The following is a 26,159-nucleotide window of genomic DNA, read 5'->3' as shown; positions in this document are numbered from 1 at the left end:
ATATGAGCAAATATACCATATATTTTTTTCTAAAACACAAACTCTAAAAGCCTGCATGGTTTTGAAATCACCCGATTTGAGGACATCGTTCTATAGTAATTCTGAAAGCATGGCAATGTACAAGTTAAGGACCAAGTAAAGTCACTTTTGAAGCCTGCTTATTAGTTAATCAAATAATATCCCTGGAAGAACAGATGTCTTTATACTTGACTAAATGTGTCCAGCATAGTGTCTATTGTATCCTTAATAGAAGGCAAACATCTAAACAAAAACTGCTTGGGACGGTGGCGCTCCCCTATCTTTAATCAATCTGGCGCAATTCAACAGTCACAGCTTGTGTGATTGGCTTATATTCTACCAGGTAACAAAACACAAACAAGTGCCATCGTTCATTATGTAGAATATGGAGGACCTAGGACGTTTACGTCTACTGCTTAGGGAGTGGCGATTTTTGCAAACATCCCCAAACAGGACTAAAAAAAGACAGATGTTTAGTCACCAGCCCTTCCTAATCATGTAAGTGTCTTGTCACACAAAAATGTAGTTTTTAAGGAAGAGGTATATTATATATATATATATATATATATATATATATATATATATATATATATATATATATATATAATAAAAATCAGGAAGATGAGGCACATCACCTACGTCGAGCAGACCTGTCTTCATATTAGGGGATCTACAGTACTGTCATAATTTCTGCTTTCCCCAGTAAATAGATTACATGAAATTATGGGAGTATTCCTTTTTCTGTTTTTATCTTATTTATTTGAAATAAACTGTTTTGCATTATTTTAATGTACGTCATTTTATTGAAATATATATTTTTATATAGATTAAGCATTGTGACATTTGTTTCATCACATTAAACGTAATTTCATAATGTTCTGTTTTTGTGTTCTTAACAAATTAATGTGCTACTGAAGCTTGGTTACAAACTCTGAGTAATTTAAGTTGAATTGAAGTGGGATATAAGTTAGGAAGAACCAAAGAATTACAGCAAAGCGTTAGCCATAAAATAAAAATCTTGGTGGCACTTTTGAACAAAGATAGAGTAAGTTAGCATTTTGGGGATATTAATAATTTTTAGACAAACCACATGGTTTTATTGTGACTAACACCGTGTCACACACACGCCATGCAGGATCAGGTGATTGCTGCCAGTGTTGACACGGATACATCATATGTTTTTTGTATTGTTACTTGTGGATCAGTTTTTACAAATATTCACATATCTCTCATTAAGCTCCCTTACCTGCAGCTTTCATTTTCAGCTCCTCAAACTTCAGATTCTCCTTATTATATGTGTCCTCTGCCTCATTCATGATGGGAATGGTAGTGGACAGTTTTTGTTGCTCGATTTTAAGATTTTCTGTTGAAATGTTTACTTTGTCCTTAAAAAACAATAATTGAAAAGGATAAAATAAGACATGCATTTGAACATTACTGTAGATGACTAATGCAATATATATATATATATATATATATATATATATATATATATATATATATATATGACATAGACAAGCATGTTTTCTTGTGCTAAACTCATCTAAGATTAGTACTGATCCTAACTTCTACCATATTTTAAAGTAACAGTCAATTGGGGGCGAAATGTACTAAGAATTGCCACACAGCGTTAGCAGTTTTCAGCAATCTTACTGTACTACAGAACTAATGTAATAATAAATGAATTGTGTCCCCTTTCTGCAATATATAAAGTAGTGGTGTCTCCTTAGTCTATGAAAGTAATTCATTTGGCCCCATTATTATTTAAAATATTATAAATCTTATTTGTTTTGTAGCGCAGTGTCCAGAATACTTACTTAGAATCTTCTTCTTGTCTTGATCTGTTATAATCCACATAGATAAGGACGAGAGACCGCTCCTAATTGGCTGCCAGTCTATCAAGTATGTGGGCTTACCAAACATTAAATCATTTGGCGACGGGACCTCCTGGGGAGCAGTCAGTTTTTTTTATGAAGGTTTTATTTTATTTTTTCCATATGGATTACGCAGAATCAGTTCAAGAAGAATATTCCAGGTAAGTATTTATTGTGGATGCTGCACTTACATTGGTAGAAGTGCACCCAGAAATGCACTTTACTGCAAAAGTACGGCTGAATGGTGCAAAGTACATCCCAGTATAAGTAAAGGGATGAGACCCGATTTTGCATAAAAAGTTGTGTGCTCTCCCGAAAAGCAGGAATAGCCCCTGTAAATGCACCCTCTTCATCCCTTTATTTCATTTAAATAATCCTACCATTCAGTGCAAAATTAGGAGCATTCATGTCATTAATCATCACTTAGCAAGGAACACCCTCGATTTTCCCAATTCCCAATTGGTCAGTGCAAACTCTTGCAACTACCCAGACACCACTACCTTGGCTCAAACATGGATGCACTTCCCCATAAAACTTGGTGCACATGTGCAAATGTAGTCATGTGACACAACAAAAGACCATGTGCTCTGCATTTTTGCACTTCTGCAGTTCGCAAATGACCTTTAGGGGGAAATTCAATTATGGTCGATGTGACGTACGGACATCACTGTGATATAAGGCTGCGCACATCTCCGGCAATTACTGTAGGAATCTCTGCTCATTATTCCCTGCACCTCTACGGGGTGTGAGGAAAAATTAGCAGAGATTCCAGCCGTAAAATCGGTGGCAGTTGTGTCTCCTCGGACATTCCGGAGACACCTTGCGCCATTCTGAATCTCCCTCTTACTGTCCATGGTCCTGTATGTGAATCTACCAATCTGTATTTCTGTTATCTATGAGAACGATGCAGTTGTAACTTGTGACTCATAGCTAACCCTCAGACATAACCTCCTGCTGGATAATCATGGCTGTAGATATTACCTTTCCTGAAGCCTGATTAGCTGCTGTGTGACTCTTGGGGCTAGATTTACTAAGCTGCGGATTTGAAAAATTGCCTATAGCAACCAATCAGATCCTAGCTTTCATTTATTTAGTACTTTCTACAAAATGACAGCTAGAATCTGATTGGTTGCTATAGGCAACATCCCCACTTTTTCAAACCCGCAGCTTAGTAAATCTAGCCCTTGGTGTGATTTAGTAAGTAGACACAAAGTCAGAAATAATATTATGGTGGAATTCCCAACAATGTAAAAATGTGGTATAGGAATAATCAGGTGCCAGACATTTTTAGACAAATGTCATAGATATCTCAAGCGATCCCTGTCCTATTATACCCATGGCTTGCATTGAATCTCAGATTACTGGGTTATTCCATTGCTCTGCAATCAGCCTTATGTCTACCTATAAACAAGTAAGCCAGACTATATTCAGTAGCAATATCATGGAACCAAATTTGACTATTCACAAATTAGGGTAAAATAATGTCTTACAGATATTAATCCACTGGAGAACTATTAATGCAATACTTTTTCAAGGTTTCCTCTCATATCTATAATACAGTATTTAAGAAAAGGCAAACTGAAAAACAGGATTGCTCTTAAAGAAAATTTTAAGTATTATTCAACATTACACAATACACTTTCAAATGCAGTTACTATATGGACAATGAGGGAATTAGTATATATTCTATATATATATTCTATAGTTGAACAAACTATCTGTCTTTCAATAATTTTCACCACCTTTGGGATTGATCTTAAATATAAAAGATATTTTAATGAGATTATTGTTTTTAGAATTAAGATAATGAGGATTTAAATTCACAGATTATTAGGAATAATAGGGACCTTTAAATTGTTTTTTTAATGTAGTTTTTCAATTTGCTGTTACAATTGGCCAAATGAGAGAATCACTTAGGGTCTGGTTCATTAAGGAAAGTTAAGTAAAAAATTGAGTAAGTAGTCTCCTGGACAAAACCATGTTAAAGTGCAAGAGATGCATATTAGTTTTCTATTTTGCACATACGTTAAATATGATCTGTTTTTGCACACAAATATCAACTTTAAATTTCAGTCTACAAATAAGCTATCAAGTATGTGTGTGCTACATGAAAAAACAGTCAGTATTTAACTTTTGTGCAAAATAGAAAACTAATTTGCACCCCTTGCATTGTAACATGGTTTTGTCTAGGAGACTACTTACTTAATTTTTTATTTAACTTTCCTTAAAGAATAAGACCGTTAGTATTTTTTTTTACTTTTCTTTCGTTTTCCCCACTTTTCTCTTTTTTGTCATCTTTTCTTCATTTTGGTGGTTTCAACTATTAATAGATATAAAACAACGTACTTATTATGTTCTCAAGCATCAGTGATTTAATGTCATGTTGTAATGTTTATTGACTGATCTAAAACCAGCAGATGACCAGCATTGACAAATTTCCTGAACTTATAAGATTTAATGTTTCTATATATACTCTATTTTTAATGAAATTATAGCTTTTTTTTATAAGTAAGTACAAAATCAAAATACAAAGTTAAGCCCATAAACAGACACTTAAGGCATGTATGTGTGTGTGGGGTTGGTGGTGGTGGTGGAGGGGGATTGTAGGTCTTGTCCAGTCTAAAGCTAGGTACACACTACAGTGTTTTCAGTCGATGGTTTGGTCTATCAGATAAAGACCGTTTGGCTCGATATTGCATTAGTGTGTACAGTGAAATGACTGATAATCATTCCAAAGCGACTGAAATCTTTGAGATTTTCAAACAGACTTGAAAATCTCGTTCAGCAATGGAACACGTTGTTCCAAGTCTGCAGTGTGTACGCACTTTGCAGAGTTGGAACGACAGATGGGGGGGGGCAGGCACACATACCTTGGAATGCAGGCTGAGAGCATGGGGCAGATCCCTGCTGAGAGATGGTTTGACAGCTAGTCTATGGTTATGACAGATGAAGAGCACAGGTCTGAATGTAATTGTGTATAGTGTTTACTGTACACAAGAATCAGCAAGTTTATTGGGATTTTTCTTTTTTCCTTGTCGTTTGTAGATCTCTAATCCTTTATTTTTCCTACAGTGTGTACCTAGCCTTACACTGAGAAACATACTGGGTGAAAATCACTAATTTAGTCACCAAAGAATAGAATGTAAAAATCCCCCCAAAAAACAGTGTATTGCTATTCTGGGAGAATGGCAGAACATTACAGCATTAATTGATGGCAGGGTTGATAGTACAGATCAGCAATTTTTCATTATACACTGAAAACCCTAAAATATAAAAAGCTTCCTAAAGTAAGAATTAAAATAAAACTCATATGGAGATGCATTATGGGCCTCATTTAGAGCTGGAAATCCGACTCTGAGGGGTAAAATGTTGCTTTGTTTTACTGCGCACTCACATTGTGATCATCAGTACGAATATTTGCAGTGTTAAAAAAAAAGATTAGATTAAGTAAATAAATAATCTAACATGATCCTCCTCACAAGAGTGAAACAAGCACTAGCGCTCATAGCCTAGTGTGGTTACAGCTAATACAGGGGGATGGTACCCCACAAAACCTCAGCCAACACCATGCCAGGCTGAGATGGTCCACAGTAACGGAGAGATCCACAGTGTCCCCCGGTAATAGTGGGAATCAGAACTACAAGCACCATCATATGGCTGTCAGAGTCTGCTAGTGAATACGCTGGCAGCTGGGGCCCGCTGGGACCAGTAGTGCCACACATTACAGAGTAAAAAAATAAACACAACAATTTAAAATTATTTTATTATAAATAAATCAATGTCCTTGTTTCCATCTTTATTTCATATCTAAATTTATAGGGATCTTCATCTTCTTCTAACAATAGCTGCCTCCATAGTCCACCCTGTCCTTCTATCTTCAAATGATCTTTTGTCAAAAAAATAAAAAACCCTCCAACAACAAGTAACTTCATTCAAGAGGAGCGAACAAAAGTCTGGGGGCCTGTCTGCAAGTAACCAATCAGAGCAGGGTTGCACTGCGTGGTTAGAGGCTTTGCATATGCATTAAAAAAAATAAGCTTGCCCCCCACATTCATTCCCTTGCCCAAGCCTGTCGCTTCCAACTTCGCAACATCACCCGCATCCGTCCCTTTCTCTCTCAGGATGCCACCAAAACTATCTTCCACGCACTCATCATCTCCCGCCTGGATTATTGCAACCTCCTCCTCACTGGCCTCCCCCACTCCCATCTCTCCCCCCTCCGCTCTATACTCAATGCGGCCGCAAGACTCATCTTCCTCTCATGCCGCTCCTCCTCTGCCTCCCCTCTCTGCCTCGCCTTACACTGGCTTCCCTTCCCCTACAGAATCCTTTTCAAACTCCTCACCACCACTTACAAGGTTCTCTCACATTCTACAGCCCCTTATATCTCTAACCTCCTCTCCATTCACACTCCCACCCGCTCCCTGCGCTCGGCCAACGACCGCCGCCTCTCCTCCACTCTTATCACCACTTCCAACTCCAGAATCCAAGACTTTTCCCGTGCAGCCCCCCTTCTCTGGAACGACCTCCCTCGTTCCATCCGTCTCTCTCCTTCTCTGTGCTCCTTCAAACGTGCACTCAAAACTCACCTCTTCCTCAAAGCCTACCAACCATCTACTTAACCCCCTCATCTCTTCCACTCGCTCTCCCTTCTCTCCCCCTTGCCTCATCTGGCTCCTCTTGTGCCTGTTCAGTTTACCCTCCCTTAGGATGTAAGCTCACATGAGCAGGGCCCTCTTCCCTCCTGTCTCCATACCTGTTCTACTGCTCCATGTTTATTGCATTAGCCTGCCTAGAGTTTCTGAAGTATTGGTATTTTTGTTTATTGTTCTGTACTGTTTCACCCTGTATAGTCTACTGTTTGTACTGTGTACAGCGCTGCGGAAATCTTGTGGCGCCTAACAAATAAATGATAATAATAATAATAATAATAATAAGCTCTAAAAAGCGTTAAAACAGTGTATTTGCACAGCATATGCTGAGGTGTAGGCATCTCAAGATACATCCAGCGCCTCACCAGTTCCATACACGACAGGTTAACATCAGGCACAATTATTCCCCAATACACTAAAACCCAACCAGATCATAAGCACAAGAGAAAAAAATTAAAATTTGTTTTGATAGCGAAAAACGCATACACCAATAGGTTTAATTAAAAAAAACAAAAAAAACCCCTCTATAATAAAGCAGTTATAATATTATTTCTTGCGTATGACTGAAATTCGCAATCAGCCAACCAGAAGCAAGAAGAGGACCGTCTTTATCATCATCATCGGCTTGTATTTGCACCAGCTCTCAAGCACCCGCAATTTGTACGGCTACTGACAGGCGTATCTACAACCCCTTACGGGTCTGTCTCAATCCACAATCATATGAACACACCCTTACTGTACTCTGTCTGCACTTGCACGTCCTTTTTCTCCCCCATCCTGTCTCGCCAAGCGCAAGGAGACACAAATACCAAACCTGCATACAGCCGCAGGCGTACGCTTCTCTTTGTGGGGATGCACATGACAAATTTGCACGTTTGCGCATAAGCCCAGAACAATAGGATCTCCATAGTGTTCTCAAAGTATATTTTCCCAAAATAACGCTCCGTTAATGTTGAGCGCTGTGGTTTAAAACTTTCTTTGTTTCGATAATCAAAAGTCAAAAAATATATTTTTGTCACGGATGTGAAAGTATATTTATATAGACATTCTGAACTGAACATTATGTTGAGATTCTTTATCTTACCTCCAGCAGTTTTATCTGTTCCTTAAGACTTTGCACTTGAATTGAATATTCTTGACTTGCTTTTCGCTGTTCTTCATTTATGCTGCAGATCTCTCTGTTCCATTTCTCTGTTTCTCCCTGGAGATGTCTGCCCTGGATAGAGAGAAAATATTAGTAAACTAGATTAATATATATGCATCTAGGGCACTGTATGTGTGGCATACTATGTTTCTTTGTGATTATGATGCATTCACAGTTAGTATACACGTGTAAATCCAGTATAGTTAAAAGCACAAAGCAGCATGGAGACTTTAAATCTATTGTCATTATATATGCTGCCTGGGGCTTTGGTTCCTGATTAAAGAGAAATCAGACAAGAGATTTCAGAGTTGAAGCTGAGGTCAATGTAATATTGTGGAACAAGGAAAAACTTGGTGTTATAGATTTATAAACATATAATATTCATGCTATGGTGCTCTACGCGTTTCTTAGTCATTTTGCAGCAATGTGGCTTGTAAATTGTTATTTGATTGTAAAGCAGACTTTGTGCCTCAGTGATGTCACTGGCTCCTAGTAAACCCATAGAACACTATTGAATGTATATTGGTTTAGCTAAAAAATGGTCTCAGGCATGTCAATAGTTCCTAGTAAATTTAAAAGATTTACTTAGACCCACACCATGGCTACCTCCAATCTGTGTACAGGACAGGAGTACTTAAGCTGTGTTACTGATGTTGCACTTATTCTCTCAGGTGCAAGTGGAGATACCCCCTGCTTTCACCCCCAAAAGGTGGCATTGAAGAATTTAGACATTGCTAAAGGTTAAAGCTCACCTTCCAAGAATTCTATTGTCTGGGTAGATCTGTTTATTTTCATTGGGATGGATACAACAGCTATTATGTAAATGCCCAGGCATGTGCTGATTTGGACGGCCAACTAGGTCACCTTTTAATTAATTGGCAGGAAATAGCAGCCTGTATGGACCTAAAAAGTCTGATCTGGATCTATCGTGTATGTAACTGTATGATCAAATCTGACAGAGGTCTGGCCGCTTTCGTGTGGATTACACTGTGTATAGTCAGCTTAGGGGCAGCAAAACAAACAAATATACCTGGGCAGGATTCTCTGAAGTCAGAGCTCCACTTTAAGGAACACCAGACATTTACTGTAAGCTGAGAGTAGCTACTGACAAGGTATCAGAGATGCTGTGCCTATCTTACCACCTCTTTAAAAAAGCCATGCTGAGCAAACTACAGTTTGCACCATCATGTAGTTACTCATAGTCATTAGATAACTAAACTGTAGGGATTAGAAAGAAGTCTTCTCATTTTTTAAATTATTCCAACCCTGGATTAACGGGCATGATTGCAATCAGTCTCATCTACACCTGTGATGTTTTTCAGTCATCACAGGTAAATTCCCCTTTGTCTCACCTTTTCTGCTAAGGAAATTTGCTTCCTTTGTCCATTTTCAATTCTTTTCTTCTGTTCATTCATAAAGTTTTCCTCAGCCAGTTTCCAAAGCTCTGTCTCCTTGGCCAATTCATTCTTTTGCATTTGAATTGCCAATCTTTATTGAAATGCAGAATATGATAACATACATTGCAATTGTTTAAAAATGAGGAGAAACACATTAAACTGAAATATTGTTTATCTTGAAAACAATGTATATTTCGCTGATTAAAAGAGGGGTTAACCTATTACTGAGAGATGCTTATTCATGCTATGCAAGCTAGTTTCCATGATAATATATGCTACACCAGTGTTGGTTAACCTGTGGCACTCCAGGTGTTGTGAAACTACAAGTCCCAGCATACCCTTCCAGCAATAAGCTGCTATATATTGGAAAAGCATGCTGGGACTTGTAGTTTCACAACACCTGGAGTGTCACAGGTTAGCCAACACTGTGCTACACAGTGAAGGCAGCCATTTTGTGGACTGAAGCAATATTCGTCAGAATACAGTCTATCAATTCAGGAACCACTGACATAAATTCACCAAGAACAGAACCGGTGATATTACTGGTTCATAATAAATGAAGAGTCTCACAAATATCAGTTCAGTATACAAAATAGCTTCCTCCACTGTTGTTCTCTATTGTCTTTAGACAGGATAATTACCTACTTTTAAGAGAATGTTTATTCAGTCAGAAAACAATAAGTAAACTATGTCTATATAATGTGTATTCTATAAACTTTATGTTTCATTGTTGCATTAACTAATCACACGTTTTACTTATTAGTTTAAGTAGAAGTGGAAGTACTGCCTCACAGCACTGGGGTCATGAGTTCCCGACCAAGACCTTATCTGTGTGGAGTTTGTATGTTCTCCCCGTGTTTGCGTGGGTTTCCTCCCACACTCCAAAAACATATTTGTTGGTTAAATGGCTGCTATCAAAATTGACTCTAGTGTGTGAGTGTGTTAGGGAATTTAAACTGTAAGCTTCAATGGAGCAAGGACTGATATGAATGATATTTATATTCTCTGTACAGCGCTGGGGAATTAGTGGCGCTATATAAATGATGTCACGATCTGCATCCTGCAGCACCTGTCTGCCAGGAACTTTGTTGGACCTTTGTATATTGATGCATCCTGCCTGTAGGACCATGTTCCACCAAAAGAGGCCACTGTGGTTTTTAGACTGCTCTCTCATGGACCAGAGCTGCCTGGTTATTCCTGGAAGCTTAAACACCTGCCTCTGGCTTATAAAGGCCTGCCTGTCCCAGCAGCCTGGGCCAGATCATCTGTTTCACGTTCTGTGTTGCTGTGCCTGTTCCCATGTCTTATCCTTATTGATCTTCAGGTCTTCTCTCCTGTTCAGATGTCCTGTTCCCTTGGCTCCTGTTTGCTGCCTGTTCTCTGAAGTCTCCAGCACATCTATCTGCAGATCATCTCAGCCACTGTGTCTACTCCACTATCCTGTGGTAACACTCTGCAGATTATTACTACCTGTTCTCTGAAGTCTCCAGCACATCTATCTGCAGATCATCTCAGCCACTGTGTCTACTCCACCATCTACTCCACCATCTTGTGGTAACACTCCGCAGATTATTACTACCTGTTCTCTGAAGTCTCCAGCACATCTATCTGCAGATTATCTCAGCCACTGTGTCTACTCCACCATCTACTCCACTATCCTGTGGTAACACTCCGCAGATTATTACTACCTGTTCTCCGAAGTCTCCAGCACATCTATCTGCAGATTATCTCAGCCACTGTGTCTACTCCACCATCTACTCCACTATCCTGTGGTAACACTCTGCAGATTATTGCTACCTGTTCTCTGAGCTTCCAGCACATCTATCCGCAGATCATCACCATCGCATCCTGTGTCCGTTGTCTTCAGCGACTTGCTCCGCAGATGGTCACATCTAGTGCATCATCTCCACTACCTCATGGTAAAGCCCTGCAGACCATCGTCTTCTGCATATGTTATTTACTGAGCTCTTTTGCTATTTCTGCCACACCCTACCGTACTGCATCTTGAAACCTTTGTGACCGGTGTTTAATAAAAAAAACACTATTTATTACGCTCTTTCCGTGGTCTTATATTGGGAATCCTGACAGATGTTGATATTACATTATAAAATATGGAGTATAAAGAAGAATACTAAAGACAAGATAATGAAAAATGCCTATTCCTTCCCTTTTTATAGAATATCCCCCAAGTTCCATGACGGTTCTCCCTTTAAGACACAAAATAAGGGTTTGCGCTGTGGAGAGCGGCAACTGGTACTGTTGTGTCTTAGTGACTCGAAACCAATACTAAAACTTATATCAAACCTTTTTTGTGCTTCAGTTGTAAGATTCTCCCTGTATTCTTCCACATGAGACGCAATCTGCTCTGTAGAAATCCTGACAATTAACAATGAAGCAGAGGTGTAAATTGTCTGCCATGTTACAAATACACGTTTTCATTGTTGTATTACAGTACTTACCGCATGCTTTCTACCAGCTCTTCAGCCTCAACCTTCATCTCTTTAAGCTCCATTTTAAGCTTTCCTAAAAGTTCCTGTTTCTCATCCAGGACAGCTCTGGATTTCTCAAGCCTATAGAAAAAATATTAATATATATCGCATGTTAGTAGTGTGAATGTTACCTTTTCCCTCCAATTGTGTCCTCAGACCCTGCCCAATTTATCCTACCTATTCATTTCAACCTATGATTATGCTGTATCACAGTTTCTCAGAGAAACTGCTTTTCTCACTACATCTCCATCTCACCACTCACAGCTGCTGCATCTATCTCCCCTACTTACCTAATGTGGTGTCACAGTGCTGGGGTGAAAACAGCAAAGATTTGAGTCTCTGAATTTCCTTGCTAATTAAAATCACCTGACTAATCTATCCTCCACTAATCTGCCTTTACTCCTTTTACTCACCTATCCCTCCACTTATATGCCCTTACTCCTTTCACTCACCTATCCCTCCACTAATACTCCCTTACTCCTTTTACTCACCTATCCCTCCACTAATACTCCCTTACTCCTTTTACTCACCTATCCCTCCACTTATATGCCCTTACTCCTTTTACTCACCTATCCTTCCACTAATACGCCCTTACTCCTTTTACTCACCTATCCTTCCACTAATACGCCCTTACTCCTTTTACTCACCTATCCCTCCACTAATATGCCTTTACTCCTTTCACTCACCTATCCCTCCACTAATACGCCCTTACTCCTTTTACTCACCTATCCCTCCACTAATATGCCTTTACTCCTTTTACTCACCTATCCTTCCACTAATATGCCCTTACTCCTTTCACTCACCTATACCTCCACTAATATGCCTTTACTCCTTTTACTCACCTATCCCTCCACTAATACTCCCTTACTCCTTTTACTCACCTATACCTCCACTAATATGCCCTTACTCCTTTTACTCACCTATCCCTCCACTAATATGCCTTTACTCCTTTTACTCACCTATCCTTCCACTAATATGCCCTTACTCCTTTCACTTACCATCCCTCCACTAATATGCCCTTACTCCTTTTACTCACCTATAAATCCACTAATACGCCCTTACTCCTTTTATTCAGCTATCCCTCCACTAATATGCCCTTACTCCTTTCACTCACCTATCCCTCCACTAATATGCCCTTACTCCTTTTACTCACCTATCCCTCCACTAATACTCCCTTACTCCTTTACTCACCTATCCTTCCACTAATATGCCTTTACTCCTTTTACTCACCTATCCCTCCACTAATACTCCCTTACTCCTTTTACTCACCTATCCCTCCACTAATATGCCCTTACTCCTTTTACTCACCTATCCCTCCACTAATATGCCTTTACTCACCTATCCCTCCACTAATATGCCCTTACTCCTTTTACTCAACTATCCCTCCACTAATATGCCCTTACTCCTTTTACTCACCTATCCTTCCACTAATAAGCCTTTACTCCTTTCACTCACCTATCCTTCCACTAATATGCCTTTACTCCTTTCACTCACCTATCCTTCCACTAATATGCCCTTACTCCTTTTACTCACCTATCCCTCCACTAATATGCCTTTACTCCTTTCACTCACCTATCCCTCCACTAATACGCTCTTACTCCTTTTACTCACCTATCCCTCCACTAATATGCCCTTACTCCTTTTACTCACCTATCCCTCCACTAATATGCCTTTACTCCTTTTACTCACCTATCCCTCCACTAATATGCCCTTACTCCTTTCACTCACCTATCCCTCCACTAATATGCCCTTACTCCTTTCACTCACCTATCCCTCCACTAATATGCCCTTACTCCTTTTACTCACCTAACCCTCCGCTGATATGCCCTTACTCCTTTTACTCACCTATCCCTCCACAGATATGCCCTTACTCCTTTTACTCACCTATACCTCCACTAATATGCCTTTACTCCTTTCACTCACTTATCCCTCCACTAATATGCCCTTACTCCTTTTACTCACCTATCCCTCCACTAATATGCCCTTACTCCTTTTACTCACCTATCCCTCCACTAATAAGCCCTTACTCCTTTCACTCATCTATCCTTCCACTAATATGCCCTTACTCCTTTCACTCACCTATCCCTCCACTAATATGCCCTTACTCCTTTCACTCACTTATCCCTCCACTAATATGCCCTTACCCCTTTTACTCACCTATCCCTCCACTAATATGCCCTTACTCCTTTTACTCACCTATCCCTCCACTAATAAGCCCTTACTCCTTTCACTCACCTATCCCTCCACTAATATGCCCTTACTCCTTTTACTCACCTATCCCTCCACTAATAGGCCTTTACTCCTCTTACACCCTCCATCTCAATGCTTATTTGGCCTTATTTCTTCACCACTCCATATCCTCACCCTTCCCTGACTTCACTTACTTGTCCTTGCTCATTCTCTTTCCCACTCCCTATCTTAATGCATCTTTCCTTACTCCTGCATTACCCTTATCTGTCCACCCATTCCTCAGGTCACTGCTCAGCTCTTACTCCTTCCTTACCCATTTTCTCACCACTGTCTGCCTTTACTTATGAGCCCTAACTCCAGCCTTGCTCCCCACTCATTAACCTTTTCTCCCTTCAACTGTCTGTCCTTATGCCTTAATTATCACACCCACCAGGGGGCAAATGCAGGATTATATCTGGACTGAAAGAAAAGAATAGAGGTGTTATATGTGACTTACTGTGTTGCTATATCTCGCTTTATAGTATATTGTCTGTCTTCTTCCTCTGATACTGCCAGGTATTCCTGCTTCAAATCCTTGTGTTTCTCTGTCAGGGGCCCATGTAACGTTTCAGCAGTGTTTATTTCCTCATCTAACTAATAATAAAAAGGCTTTGTTACCTGTATGACGATACAGTAAATTCAGTGTACAGCTGTGTGTACATTACAGACACACTAAGAGGTAGATTCACTAATCAGCGGTGTGAAACAATGAACCACTCCCGAGGAGCACATAACGAGAAGGGAGTTCATCTACTTAGTGGCCAGGCAACCAATCAAGAACGGTCTCATCTGTGATTGGCTGAGCGGTGTAAGAGATCTATCCTGATTGGTAGAATGTAGATCATTCTAGTTAGTGGTCAGACCCCCAACTATTAACCAATACAGAGCGGCTTTCCTATTCTCTGACCAATCAGAGCAAAGCCACTGTGTATTGATTGGAACTAGCGTATCAGGATGCTCCAAGCATTGACATATAATTACGTGTATGTGCTGTGTTCATACAGATCTGAAGGCTCAGCATATATACGCGTAATTGTAATCTGAACGTGTCTGCGTTTATGGACCCAAATACATCCTTAGAATAGGGCCCTAGGAGTATAAAGCCTTATGACACCAGTATTCTATGTAAAAAATTTAAACATGGTCCAGTACCAATACTAAAAGCTATAAATGATTTGGTGGATGATCAAGCAAGAAAATGCACGTGGAGGTGTTTATATGTCTTATTAGTGCACAGAAATTGTAATAAAATCTATATAAAAATATACATTATTTTAATCTATTTTTGATCCACTTTTCTTTGAGGACCTGCATTCCTCAGCGCCTACAACCCAGCGCTTACACACTCTATGGGGCTGATGCAGAGTTGTATTAAAAACAGGAGTATCTTAATTTTTTAGAAAGGGCACGGAAAACGAGTATTTCCGCCCATATGCAGAGCTGTCGCATTTCTCCACCTCTGCATCAGCAGCATTGCGTCTGGTTTACAATAAGTCAAAACATACATCTCCTAACAGGCGTGTTTCTGCAGGTCTGCATGAGCAGCACTTACATTAACATGCTTGTAGCGTACATGCCCTGTACTTCCATGCCCCTTCCCACCCAGCCTCGCTTTTCAGATGCTGGCAAACGTAAGTGCCAGCATCACACAAGTCTGCATAGGAGCATTGGCATGCGCAGAGCGATTTCAAGCAAGATATACCAAGTAGACTGGTGTATGTGCCACTCTGAATCAGACTAATTGTCTGCACATACACAGCAGGCAGGACATACACCAATTCCTCATACACAACTGCTCTATGAAGGTCGCAGAGAGCACTCATACAACTCCCACTGCCTGTTACGTTTAGACAAATTGTACGTGTAATGCCTGGTGTCAGGAGGCTCCAAGAGCCCCTGTATCACTAGTCTAAGGGTTAACTTTTATTTTACATTGCTAGAACAAGATTATAAAATGACAGTAGTCCTTGTTGCCTGCTAAGTGCTATAGTAGTGAATAGGGAATGAAGGGGATTTGACAACTCAGACTACTACCTTTTAAAATTTAAATTATACACGTTATAAACAACATAATTATATGCTTATTTTACACTTGAAAGCAGCAGAAAAGTTAATCACAATCAATTGCAAATAGTTTTCCTATCCATCGGGATGTGTATGGAGTTATCCTTGAATCTCGAAAAATAGATAGACAGCAAATGAAAAAAAAAAAGCAAAGAAGCAGAAATTAGCAAAAACATCCATTTCTATTGTAAGTAAAAAACTCATATATTGTATATCATACTCATGTCAGCTCAGGGGCTGGCTGGGGGGCTACCTTGCGCTGGGTCACCTCTATTTGTTTTCCTTGAAAATGTTCTTAATAGGCTGCTGAACCGAGTCTCGCCCCCCGGGATAAAATTTACCAGCCAATCCCAGTATCAGCTAACATTACCTGTTCATTCATCAAATGACCGCACACTGAAGCCAATAACGATCTTCTGATTCCATTCACTAACGTACCTGATACCGATTCTATCACATTCAACAGAATTATTACGGAGCATATCAGATATTTTGGGGCCACAAACAGGGATATTAAACCACTAGTGTGCTGCCGGCTATAGGCTTTAGGATGGTTAGTAGGTTTTGTGGAACCTCCAGTGTTATTTGGCAAATAACCACAAGATAAAAGGTCTCAATAACTCACTATAATATTCTGTCTATAAAGTGAAATCTCACAGTAATTTAGAAATATGCGTTTGATTTGTGCACTATCGATCAGTGACATTTCGTAAAGCTAGCTGTTTTATCCGTTTTTATTTGAAAGAGCGAGACGTAATGTGGACCCCTGCCACATCTTCTCAAGTCACAGAGCACATTATAAGGGTTCAATGAAAGGTCAGTCATTTCCTGGCTTGTTTCTATAAAGGTTTGCTGATATTGTCTCTGCAGTGACACTCTAAGTGAGGAATCCTATGTGACATACATACATATAGCTGATAAGTGATAAGTGATATGCTTCAAATTAGGATGGAGAGCACAACACACAAACACCTAGTATTCAATTGACGGCGGGATCGCCAAAAATCGAGCACTCGAAAAATATTACCGTTAATACGGTAATTACTCGCTGAATTTCAGCTCGCAGCTCCCTGAGCCGCGAGTTGAAATCCAGCGAGTAAATTACCGTATTAACGGTTTTTACGCACAGGATTACCGTATTACCTGTAATATTTTTCGAGCGCTCGACTTTCGGCGATCACGCCGTCAATTCAATACCCCCCCTAGTGTCATGTATCGCTGACAGCAAGTTCTGCTTATTTTCATGGACATTGTGTGAATTAATCAGCTCTAACAGTAAACGTTTTATTTTTCGAACACTTTATTTAAGGGTTTCTGATAAGCCAGCAAAAACAACATATTTAAAATAAATAACATCTATTTTAATAGCAAACAAACAGCACAGAAATGTAACAGAATAGGAAGCAACTAATGCAAGCACAAAGTAACTTTCTTGATTAAATGCTATGACACTGCCATAGCCGCACTGTCCTAAAATTGGGCAGACTGCAGACTTAACAATGGAAGATCACAGTGGCAAATAGAATTTTATTAATCCTCAAAGTGATAAGTTTTAGAATACTGTAATAATGGTAGTAATAACAACAATAATAATAATTAATGCTATGACAATGTTTCTTACCTTTGATATTTTCTCCTTTAAAGAATTACTTTGTTTATTAAAATTCTCTTTTTTATTAGCCATTTGCAATTCTAGAATATCTCTGAAATAAGAAACAAGGATTATGGGTAAATTCAAGTTTATATATCTATATCTAAATACCTAGTGTTTCCTCTGTATTTGTTGAATATAAATAATAATGGATGAATGCATGAAAGCAGAGACAGATTATCCATTAGGTTACCTAGTCTTTAGTACAGTTCCATTATTTACTTCCTCATCATTATTTAGAATACCCAAATGAAGCCAATGTCTGTATAAACTCTCTGTAAATAATATCTTTGTAATTGGTGAGTTCTGATGTCATCACTTATAGACATTGAGCTCTGACTTCAGTATTAAGAAATCTTGTGCATTATAAGGAATAACATTCTCTACTGCATCCCTTAAGTAGTTATTACAGATATTAGTAGCCTGCTCTGAGATCACAGATCTTCTTGGTGACATATAATATTCTCAGAATTTGCAGTAGGATGTACATTATCTCCTGTACAGTATCTCCTCCCAGTGCTCTGATATCAATTTCACTGAGGTGAATGCACAGTAATGGCGTCCGATATCAGCTATGGGCATCTCTAAGGTACGTGTATTTCAGTCATATCATTTGCACCAGCTACAGGTCAGGTGTAAGGCTAGGTACACACTGGAGGTTTTTCAGCCAATTATCGGGCCAATCACGTGATAAACAACCAATTGGCCGCATATCGCATTAGTGTGTACACTTACACGATGAACGACAGTCGTTCCAAAGCGTCGATTGTCGTTTCATTTGATTGGTCGTTCTGTTTAATAATCTCATTCCAATCACCTTCCGATCCTACAGTGTGTATGCACTCACGGTCATTAATGGGACCGGACTTTCAAACAACTGTTTGCAATATCTATATGACGTTTTTCATTAAAAATTGAACATCAATAGTCTAGGAAATGTAAGCACCCAAACAATGATTATAATGTTATGCTATTAAAAACCAGCTGACAGTTAATAGTAGCACATGATGCACTAACGCAACATGATGCCGACGTGAAATTTAAGACAAGCTTACCAGATTCATAGTCAAAACTGTCAATTTTGTAGTCTGTTTCTATAACACTTACATTTTGTTGGAGGTATCCACTGATTGATTATTTTGAATGTCTAGTTTATTTGTCAATCTTCTATGTGAAGCTTCCAAAAGTAACATCTTGTCCTTCACAGAAGTTATAATCTTAAAATAAAAGAAAAAATATTAAAGAAGAAGATGGCTATAGTTGAAAATATACACGATCATCAAGGATGCTAACTAAACTCCAAAGGAAATGCACTGTAGGAGGTACAAGAAGGGCTATATATAACAATACAGAAGAGGCTCTGTACCCCGTGGCAGGCTTGGAAGGAGAGTGGAGCAGAGCGGCAGGACAGCAAAGTCGAAACTGGGGGGTCTATTTTTACACTAGTTACATGGATTGGGGTCTTCACTAGCCACCTGGACAGTGGGCTGCTTTTTACATTAGCTACTAGAATATGGAGTCTGCTTTCTACATGAGACTGAAAACATAATTATTGTTGATCCACAGAATTAAGTATAAAAAACACAATAGGAATAAATACAGAACTCAACCTTGGCTCACCAACTCAATATCACATTGATAGTTTGTGAGTACACTAATAACTATTCATGGGAGAATTTAAACACACACATGAATGTACATAAATAAACAAACCTATGTAATGAAACAGCAGAAAAAGTGTCTCCTGAGGCCTCCACAATGTACAATAAAATACAGAAATGCCGACATCAAGGTCTAAAGCTAACAAAGCGCAATATGCTGGACTGAGGTACAATATGGGAGGATAAAACAAGCTGAGTAATCCCGCACAGGTTACTTGCCAGAAACAAGTCCAGTGTGTCAAAACTAATGAGAAAGTGTCTATAATAAGCACTGTGAGCAATACACAGCTCAGCGATGAAACAATGTGCCAGTAGTACTAGGTTATTGGTCTCCTGAAGGTGCCATCAATGCCAAGAGGTAATCTACTAGTTTATCTACGGATAACCTTCCAAGTACTTCTCTATCGTCCATCACATATGACGGCAGGGTCATAGGGTCATAACAAACACATTTTGCATCTACAAATTAGAGACACTCGTAAAACGTCAGATACAATGAACTTCCTGACAGTTTTTTAAGGTTTTTGTGCAATTCTGGCATGATGTACAGTGTTGGATACAAGGGTGAGAAACTCTAATAAACGTACACTATATATGTTTATAAATAGAAACTTCTGGAAAACCACAACAATGCTTTTCAGTTAATATAGAAAGAATACTATCAGTAGGATCCTGACATTACAACTGATAACTTTCAGTATCTGATCCTCACTTGACTCCAAATATCTCCCAACTCGACACCTCCGTTCTGCACAAGATCTACGTCTCTCCTCCACTCTCATCACTTCCTCCCATTCTCGGTTACAGGATTTTTCCGGGCTGTACCCACTTTGTGGAATTCCCTCCCTTGCACAGTAAGACTTTCCTCTAGTCTTCAAACCTTCAAGCGTTCACTGCAAACCAACCTCTTCAGACAAGCTTATAATATTCCTCACCCAGCATCTTAATCTTCCTAGGTTACCCTATTACCACCCTCCACTCAGCTAACGCAAGACAACAACCCTCTGACCAACATTGCAACACACACAGCCCACTCAATACTTTTACCTTTGCATTCTAGCTGGTCCAGTGTGCAATATGATGTAGCACATGCCCTTGTGTTCCAAACTCCCATTGTCCTATAGATTGTAAGCTTGCGAGCAGGGTTCTCTTACCTCTCTGTCTGTATGTATTACCCAGTATTGTCTTATTAATGTTTGTTCCCAATTGTAAAGCGCTACGGAATTTGCTTGCGCTATATAAATAAATGATGATGATGATGATGATGATGATTTTACCTGTCTCATATATTTCAGCTGGCATTAAGATAACATGACCTCTTTCTGATATCTGATCTCAGTGTGTTATTCTGTTTTTGGCTCCTACACATGATTATCAGCTTCTAATATGAGCAGATATTTCTATATTACTAGGCAGAGCCAACAGGGCAGCTATAGCTCATCATTACCTATTACTGCATTTCTGCTTAGCTACCTGCAGACTTTATGCTACTTGTTATACTCTAACCTGACGATGAAGAAGACTGTGAGCGAGCAGGTGGCAGCTGCCTAATTGTGCGATGTAAGACTTGCAGTGTGTCATTCTGATTCTGACTCCCTACAATCCTGGAGCCTCAGTATTAATCAATTTCCCATCGTATTGTGACGTTTGTCCCTTAGAACAGCTTGTTCCTTCTGGTGTATTTACTGAACTCATCACCTGAGGATGTTCCAGGTAACTGTGCCCAATTCAAGGTTCTCTTTCAATTATCTCCTATAGCCTAATACTGAAACTCTGGTTCCTAAAGGCTACTTCAACATCTGGGGGTAAATGTAATCTGAGAGTTTTCTGGCGGGTTTGAAAAACCAATCAGATTCTAGCTATCATTTATTTAGTACATTCTACAAAATAATAGCTAGAATCTGATTGGTTGCTATAGGCAACACCTCTACTTTTCAAACTCACTAGAAAACTCTCAGCTTGATACATTTACCCCCTGGAGTCCCAATCTTACTACTGGCATATTGTTCCATTGCTGGGCTGTTTATGATCAGTGGTATTCACAATGCTAATCAGGGAAACATTATTAGTTGCGACACACTGGACTGGCAAATAAGCTATACTGTCCCAGATTCATTTATTCATTTTATATATATATATATATATATATATATATATATATATATATATATATATATATTTCTATATGGAACTTCAGTCCACCATTAGGCTCTTTGTTACCTTTAAATTCCTTTAAGTCTGCCTTTATGTATTTTATTCGTGGAGACCGCTGGGGAAGCTTTTAAAGCTTTGTTTCATTACATGGATTTGCTTATTTGTGCACAATTATGTTCATTTTAAATTCCCCATAAATTATTAATACATTGTCATTAGTGGAACTGCATTAAAATTAATGTCATTTTTTATTGATGGGCCAAGGTTGGAGTTTTGCCATTAGTGCGACTTTTTTTCTTTTATTTAATTAGCTGCTTTTTACATTAGCCACCAGGATTGGGGTTTGCATTGTACACTAACCACCAGGATTTGGGTCTGCTTTTTTGTTTTTTTACTAGCAACCAAGAATACGGTCTACTTTCTTGATTAGACACCAGGGGGTAAATGTATCAAGCTGAGAGTTTTCTGGCGGGTTTGAAAAACCAATCAGATTCTAGCTATCATTTATTTAGTACATTCTACAAAATGAAAGCTAGAATCTGATTGGTTGCTATAGGCAACATTTCCACTTTTCAAACCCGCTGGGCTTGATACATTTACCCCCAGGACTGGAGTCAGTTTTTTATCCTAGCCACCTGGACATGGTTCTACTTTTCACACTGAGCACAAGGACTTGGGTCTGCTTTTTACACTAGCCTCCAGGATTGATTTAAATGGATGGTTATTGCTAATGATGCTGAAAGCACACCAGGGAGAGGTAGAGGTAACAAAGTGTCCCAGTGGCCAAAATATGTAAATCCATGATCATGTGTCAAATGTTCTGAATTAAAACAAATATTCAATACAATTTAATTTCACTCAAAACAACTTCTTTAAACTTAATTTAAAAAAAAAAAATTAAAATCAGAATTATTGAGCTGTAGACACAAACTCCTCTCAGATAAGCTCACCTTATTCTGCTTATACTTGTCTCTCAAACTTGATAACATTTTATTAATAATAATAATAACACTTTTTATGACTTTAGTTTTAATGATCAATACCAGGGCAACATTTACAGCTGGTGCTGCCCTAAGCATTATAAATCCAACACCCCTCCTGTATTATATTTACTGGGAATAGTAAGTGAATGCTAAAGACAAAGTACCAAAAAAGTAAATTAAACAAATGAAAAGTAAAATAATAAAAATCAAACCATTTCTATTCTGTCCCACAGACACATGCTACCGATATATCTGCCTATTTTCTTATACAACAAATATAGCTATGTGCAATAGAATAAATAAACCAATATTTTTTTAACTCAATCAATCCAAAAGACCCATGGGGGTATACTTACCAAACTGCGGGTTTGAAAAAGTGGAGATGTTGCCTATAGCAACCAATCAGATTCTAGCTGTCATTTTGTAGAAAGCAATAGATAAATGATAACTAGAATCTGATTGGTTGCTATAGGCACCATCTCCACTTTTTGAAACCCGCAGTAAATATAGCCCATGATCCCTCCCCAATTCTCTGCGATAGTGAAACAAGAGTGATCATTCATTGTGTATACACACACAACTTTTATTTACACAATCATGCTCCAATATCTGAACCCAAGTACCTCTTACCTCGTTCATCGTATTAATCTTCTCCTCCACATCAAAAAGCACTGATCTCCTCTGACCGAGGTAGGCTTTTCTTTCTGCATTTCTGGCTTCTTGTGCTTCAGTCTTATTCCGTGTTTCTGCAATCTATGTAAATATAACACTCAGAATGGGCCCTATAGGGTCATAGATATTTAATGCCCCTGTACACTTTATACAGCAACATATTGTTTGGGGCATCTGTCATGGAAACATATAATAGGTATATATGGTGTTCCACAATAAGAACATTTTATTCTGCAGTCTAATGGTGATACAATGTTTATACGTGCATTACCTTCATATAATCCTCATTGATCATTGTCAGTTCTTCCACCATAGTCTGTCACGAATGATCAGAACTAAAGGGCTTTTCTATCAAAGGGATTGTCCATTTAGAGAGAACATCCCCCATTCCTCCCCAATATAAGTGGTGATCCTGACCTAGGACCTATAAGATAATAATTGCATAGCTTGACAGCTATGATGGGAGGTGTGTACTGAATGTGGCTCCGGATTGGACAGCTGCAGTACCTGGACATTTAGGTTCAGGGAGTGGAGGGATTACCATATTATTGGACCAAAAGAAAAATTAACTCGGAAACTAGGATTTACATAGTACGACATGTGGAGAGATGTTGTGTTGAAATGTTATTAATTGTTAATTACATGCAAGAGTTCTGTCGTCTCAGCTAATGATTTGTTCATTTGATACAACTTTTCCATTGCTGTCTTTGGATGTTTGATTCACCTCAGCAGAGCAAGCTATGTGTCAGCTGCCATTTAAATTGTAGTGCACAAAGTGCCTTAGTGAAGTCAACAATTTCGAGTGAATATTGATTCAGGGCGCAAAACATCTGCCTGTGGTAGGTGCAGATGACAGGTGCCCTTAAAAATTCAAAATGTGTTAAAAAATAAAGAGTTTATGATTAGAATAATCGATTTAAAACACTACTTGTAAATAGAAAAGGATAAGTGTGTGCACCTCAGCAGTTAGGTTTCCTATCTCCTCATTAAATTGTTGTTTCTCAATGATCATATCCTCTGCCAGGTCTTCAGTTTTGGTCTGGTATTCAATCACTGCTTCTTCAGCATCTTTACATCTCTTGTGAGTCTGGTTTACAAGGATGCTTTGATGGGCCTTGTCTGCCATCTGCTGGTTTAGTAGATCAACTGCTTCATGATGTTCATCCCACAATGTTTTTCCCTGATCACTACAACAGAAATGATGAATGTCATTGTACATCTCAACCTGTTTGTTGTTAACACCGGCAATAATACATACGTTTTATCACAAGAAATCTAAAACACGACTAGTATCACCTAATTACTTTGTTTAATCTAGTGGGTGTGATTTCTCCAATTGTGTATGTGTACAGCATGGTAGCAGAGGGGTTAGCATTGCTACAGCTCTGGGGCCTTGGGTTCAATTGGCGGGAGAACTAAATTTCAACTACAACTGGCTATGATGTATGTGGTTGTGGTAGGGACATCAAGGATTGGGGTGCCTGAAAACAGTAGTCTCTACAGCACTGCAGTGCTACATAAATAAAGTACTAAATAAAGTAATAAAGTTTATAATACTAAACAGGGCTCTATCTACAGTTACCAATTGGTATTAAGCATACTTAAATATTATTCTTATCAGTAAGCATGTGTACCATTAAGTTGTTTGTTTTTTTTTAAATCAAATATTTTTATTTAGTTTTCCTCACACACAATAAATGAAAAACAAAAAAAAAAAAAACATCCTACACACTAAACAAAAGAAAAAGTTCCAAATAAGTCCTATACATCTAAACCTAAAACCTAAATACTAAATAGAGAAATGTGATGCGATACAACAAAGCAGAAACATTAAGGAGAAAGCTATAGTGAGCTGTAAGGAGTCGGGAGGTGACATAGTACCGCAACCTAGCAAGTAACATTTAGCCAACAAGAGTGAGCAGTTGCCATGGTGCAGTTGCCGTGGCAGAAGCTACCCAGCATCAATGAAATCATAGAGGAGGGTCCTGGGAGTTTCGGAGTAAGACAAACCGTTCACTGACTCAAAAGGGGACAGGAACAAACAGTGGGGCCCACATTCAATCAGTTAGGCATATCCCAGTCCGAGGGGAGGCATTCAGTCCTAGTCAAAGCCCACAGCATATCTAGACTTAACCCATCTGGACCAGACCTTGAAATACTTGTATAGTGTTGCGGGATTGGTAGGTGAATCTCTCATGTCCTACAGCCTCATTGACCAAGGCAATCTAGCCAGTGAAGCTGAGCCCCTCTCGCGCTATCCATGTTCTAGCAACGATGACCTTGGCCAATGCAAGTATTCCCCTGAGTTTTAACTCTGGACAGAGGGTGGATGGAATCCTACCTCATTCACCAAACTTTATTTTAAAAAGCCTGAAAGCATGGTGTGGCGCAGTGGCACAATGGTCAGCATTGCTGCCTCACAGCTGTGGGGTCATGGGCATGATTCTGACCCTGTACAAAACTGTAAATGGAATATTATATCTCTCTCATTATATATATATATATATATATATATATCATGTACCTATCCCCCTTACTGCTGCGGGAGGTCACAGTGATGTTCTGTACTGTGCACCTCTTCCTCAAAAACTACATTTTTGTGTGACAAGACACTTCCATGATCAGGAAGGGCTGGTGACTAAATGTCTGTTTTTGTTTTCTAGGTACCGCAGGCTATTTTAGCATAGTAAAATGGACCGGAAACTTATATCACCTCAGAGGTGGCGACCCACTTTACTTAAGTCCCTTGTTTCGTCCCAGCTTAGATACACAGCAAATAAGGCACTGTGCATGAATAAGTGCACATATACCAATATAGTTCAAGAAAGGAAATTAAAACATGTGTCACTTTAAATAAAGGCAGTTTCAATATCCTTGATGTTATATGAAACATACATCAGGGTCAGACAGGCTGCCTATTGGGTGATAAACATAAAGATTTACCTCAGAAATAAATTCATTTCCTCAAGCTCTCTTTGTTTCTTCTCAGTTATTTCCAATCCCAGCGTTTTATCTCTCAGTTCATTCTGTAACTGCAGCATCTCTGCAGCAATAGACTCACGAGCACTTGTTACCGCAGCTAGTGACAGTAACACAGTAATACAATCACTTAACACAGATGATTAGACCACCTTTAACTACTTCTTAATTATAGGAAGTTCAATTTCAAAT

At 39.0% G+C, this 26,159-nt stretch overlaps 1 protein-coding gene across 1 annotated transcript in view; it reads right to left on the bottom strand.

Annotated features, from left to right (window-relative positions):
* The window catches only part of CCDC175 (coiled-coil domain containing 175), a 43,443-nt gene that overhangs the window by 9,642 nt on the left and 7,642 nt on the right, over positions 1–26,159 (bottom strand). Inside the window, exons 4-14 of the mRNA XM_075193499.1 lie at positions 25,932–26,067; positions 23,947–24,175; positions 22,947–23,069; positions 18,626–18,735; positions 17,489–17,570; positions 14,261–14,397; positions 11,545–11,655; positions 11,390–11,461; positions 9,041–9,176; positions 7,629–7,760; positions 1,265–1,403 (exon numbers count right to left, since the gene is read on the bottom strand). Of these exons, the coding sequence (XP_075049600.1) occupies positions 1,265–1,403; positions 7,629–7,760; positions 9,041–9,176; positions 11,390–11,461; positions 11,545–11,655; positions 14,261–14,397; positions 17,489–17,570; positions 18,626–18,735; positions 22,947–23,069; positions 23,947–24,175; positions 25,932–26,067 (1,407 nt within the window). The remainder of the gene's footprint in view (positions 1–1,264; positions 1,404–7,628; positions 7,761–9,040; positions 9,177–11,389; positions 11,462–11,544; positions 11,656–14,260; positions 14,398–17,488; positions 17,571–18,625; positions 18,736–22,946; positions 23,070–23,946; positions 24,176–25,931; positions 26,068–26,159) is intronic.

Source organism: Mixophyes fleayi, chromosome 12, assembly GCF_038048845.1.
Source record: "Mixophyes fleayi isolate aMixFle1 chromosome 12, aMixFle1.hap1, whole genome shotgun sequence".
NCBI classification, from domain to species: Eukaryota; Metazoa; Chordata; class Amphibia; order Anura; family Limnodynastidae; genus Mixophyes; species Mixophyes fleayi.
The sequence above is the reverse complement of the archived record's forward strand: the minus strand, read 5'-3'. Positions and strand labels throughout refer to the sequence as shown.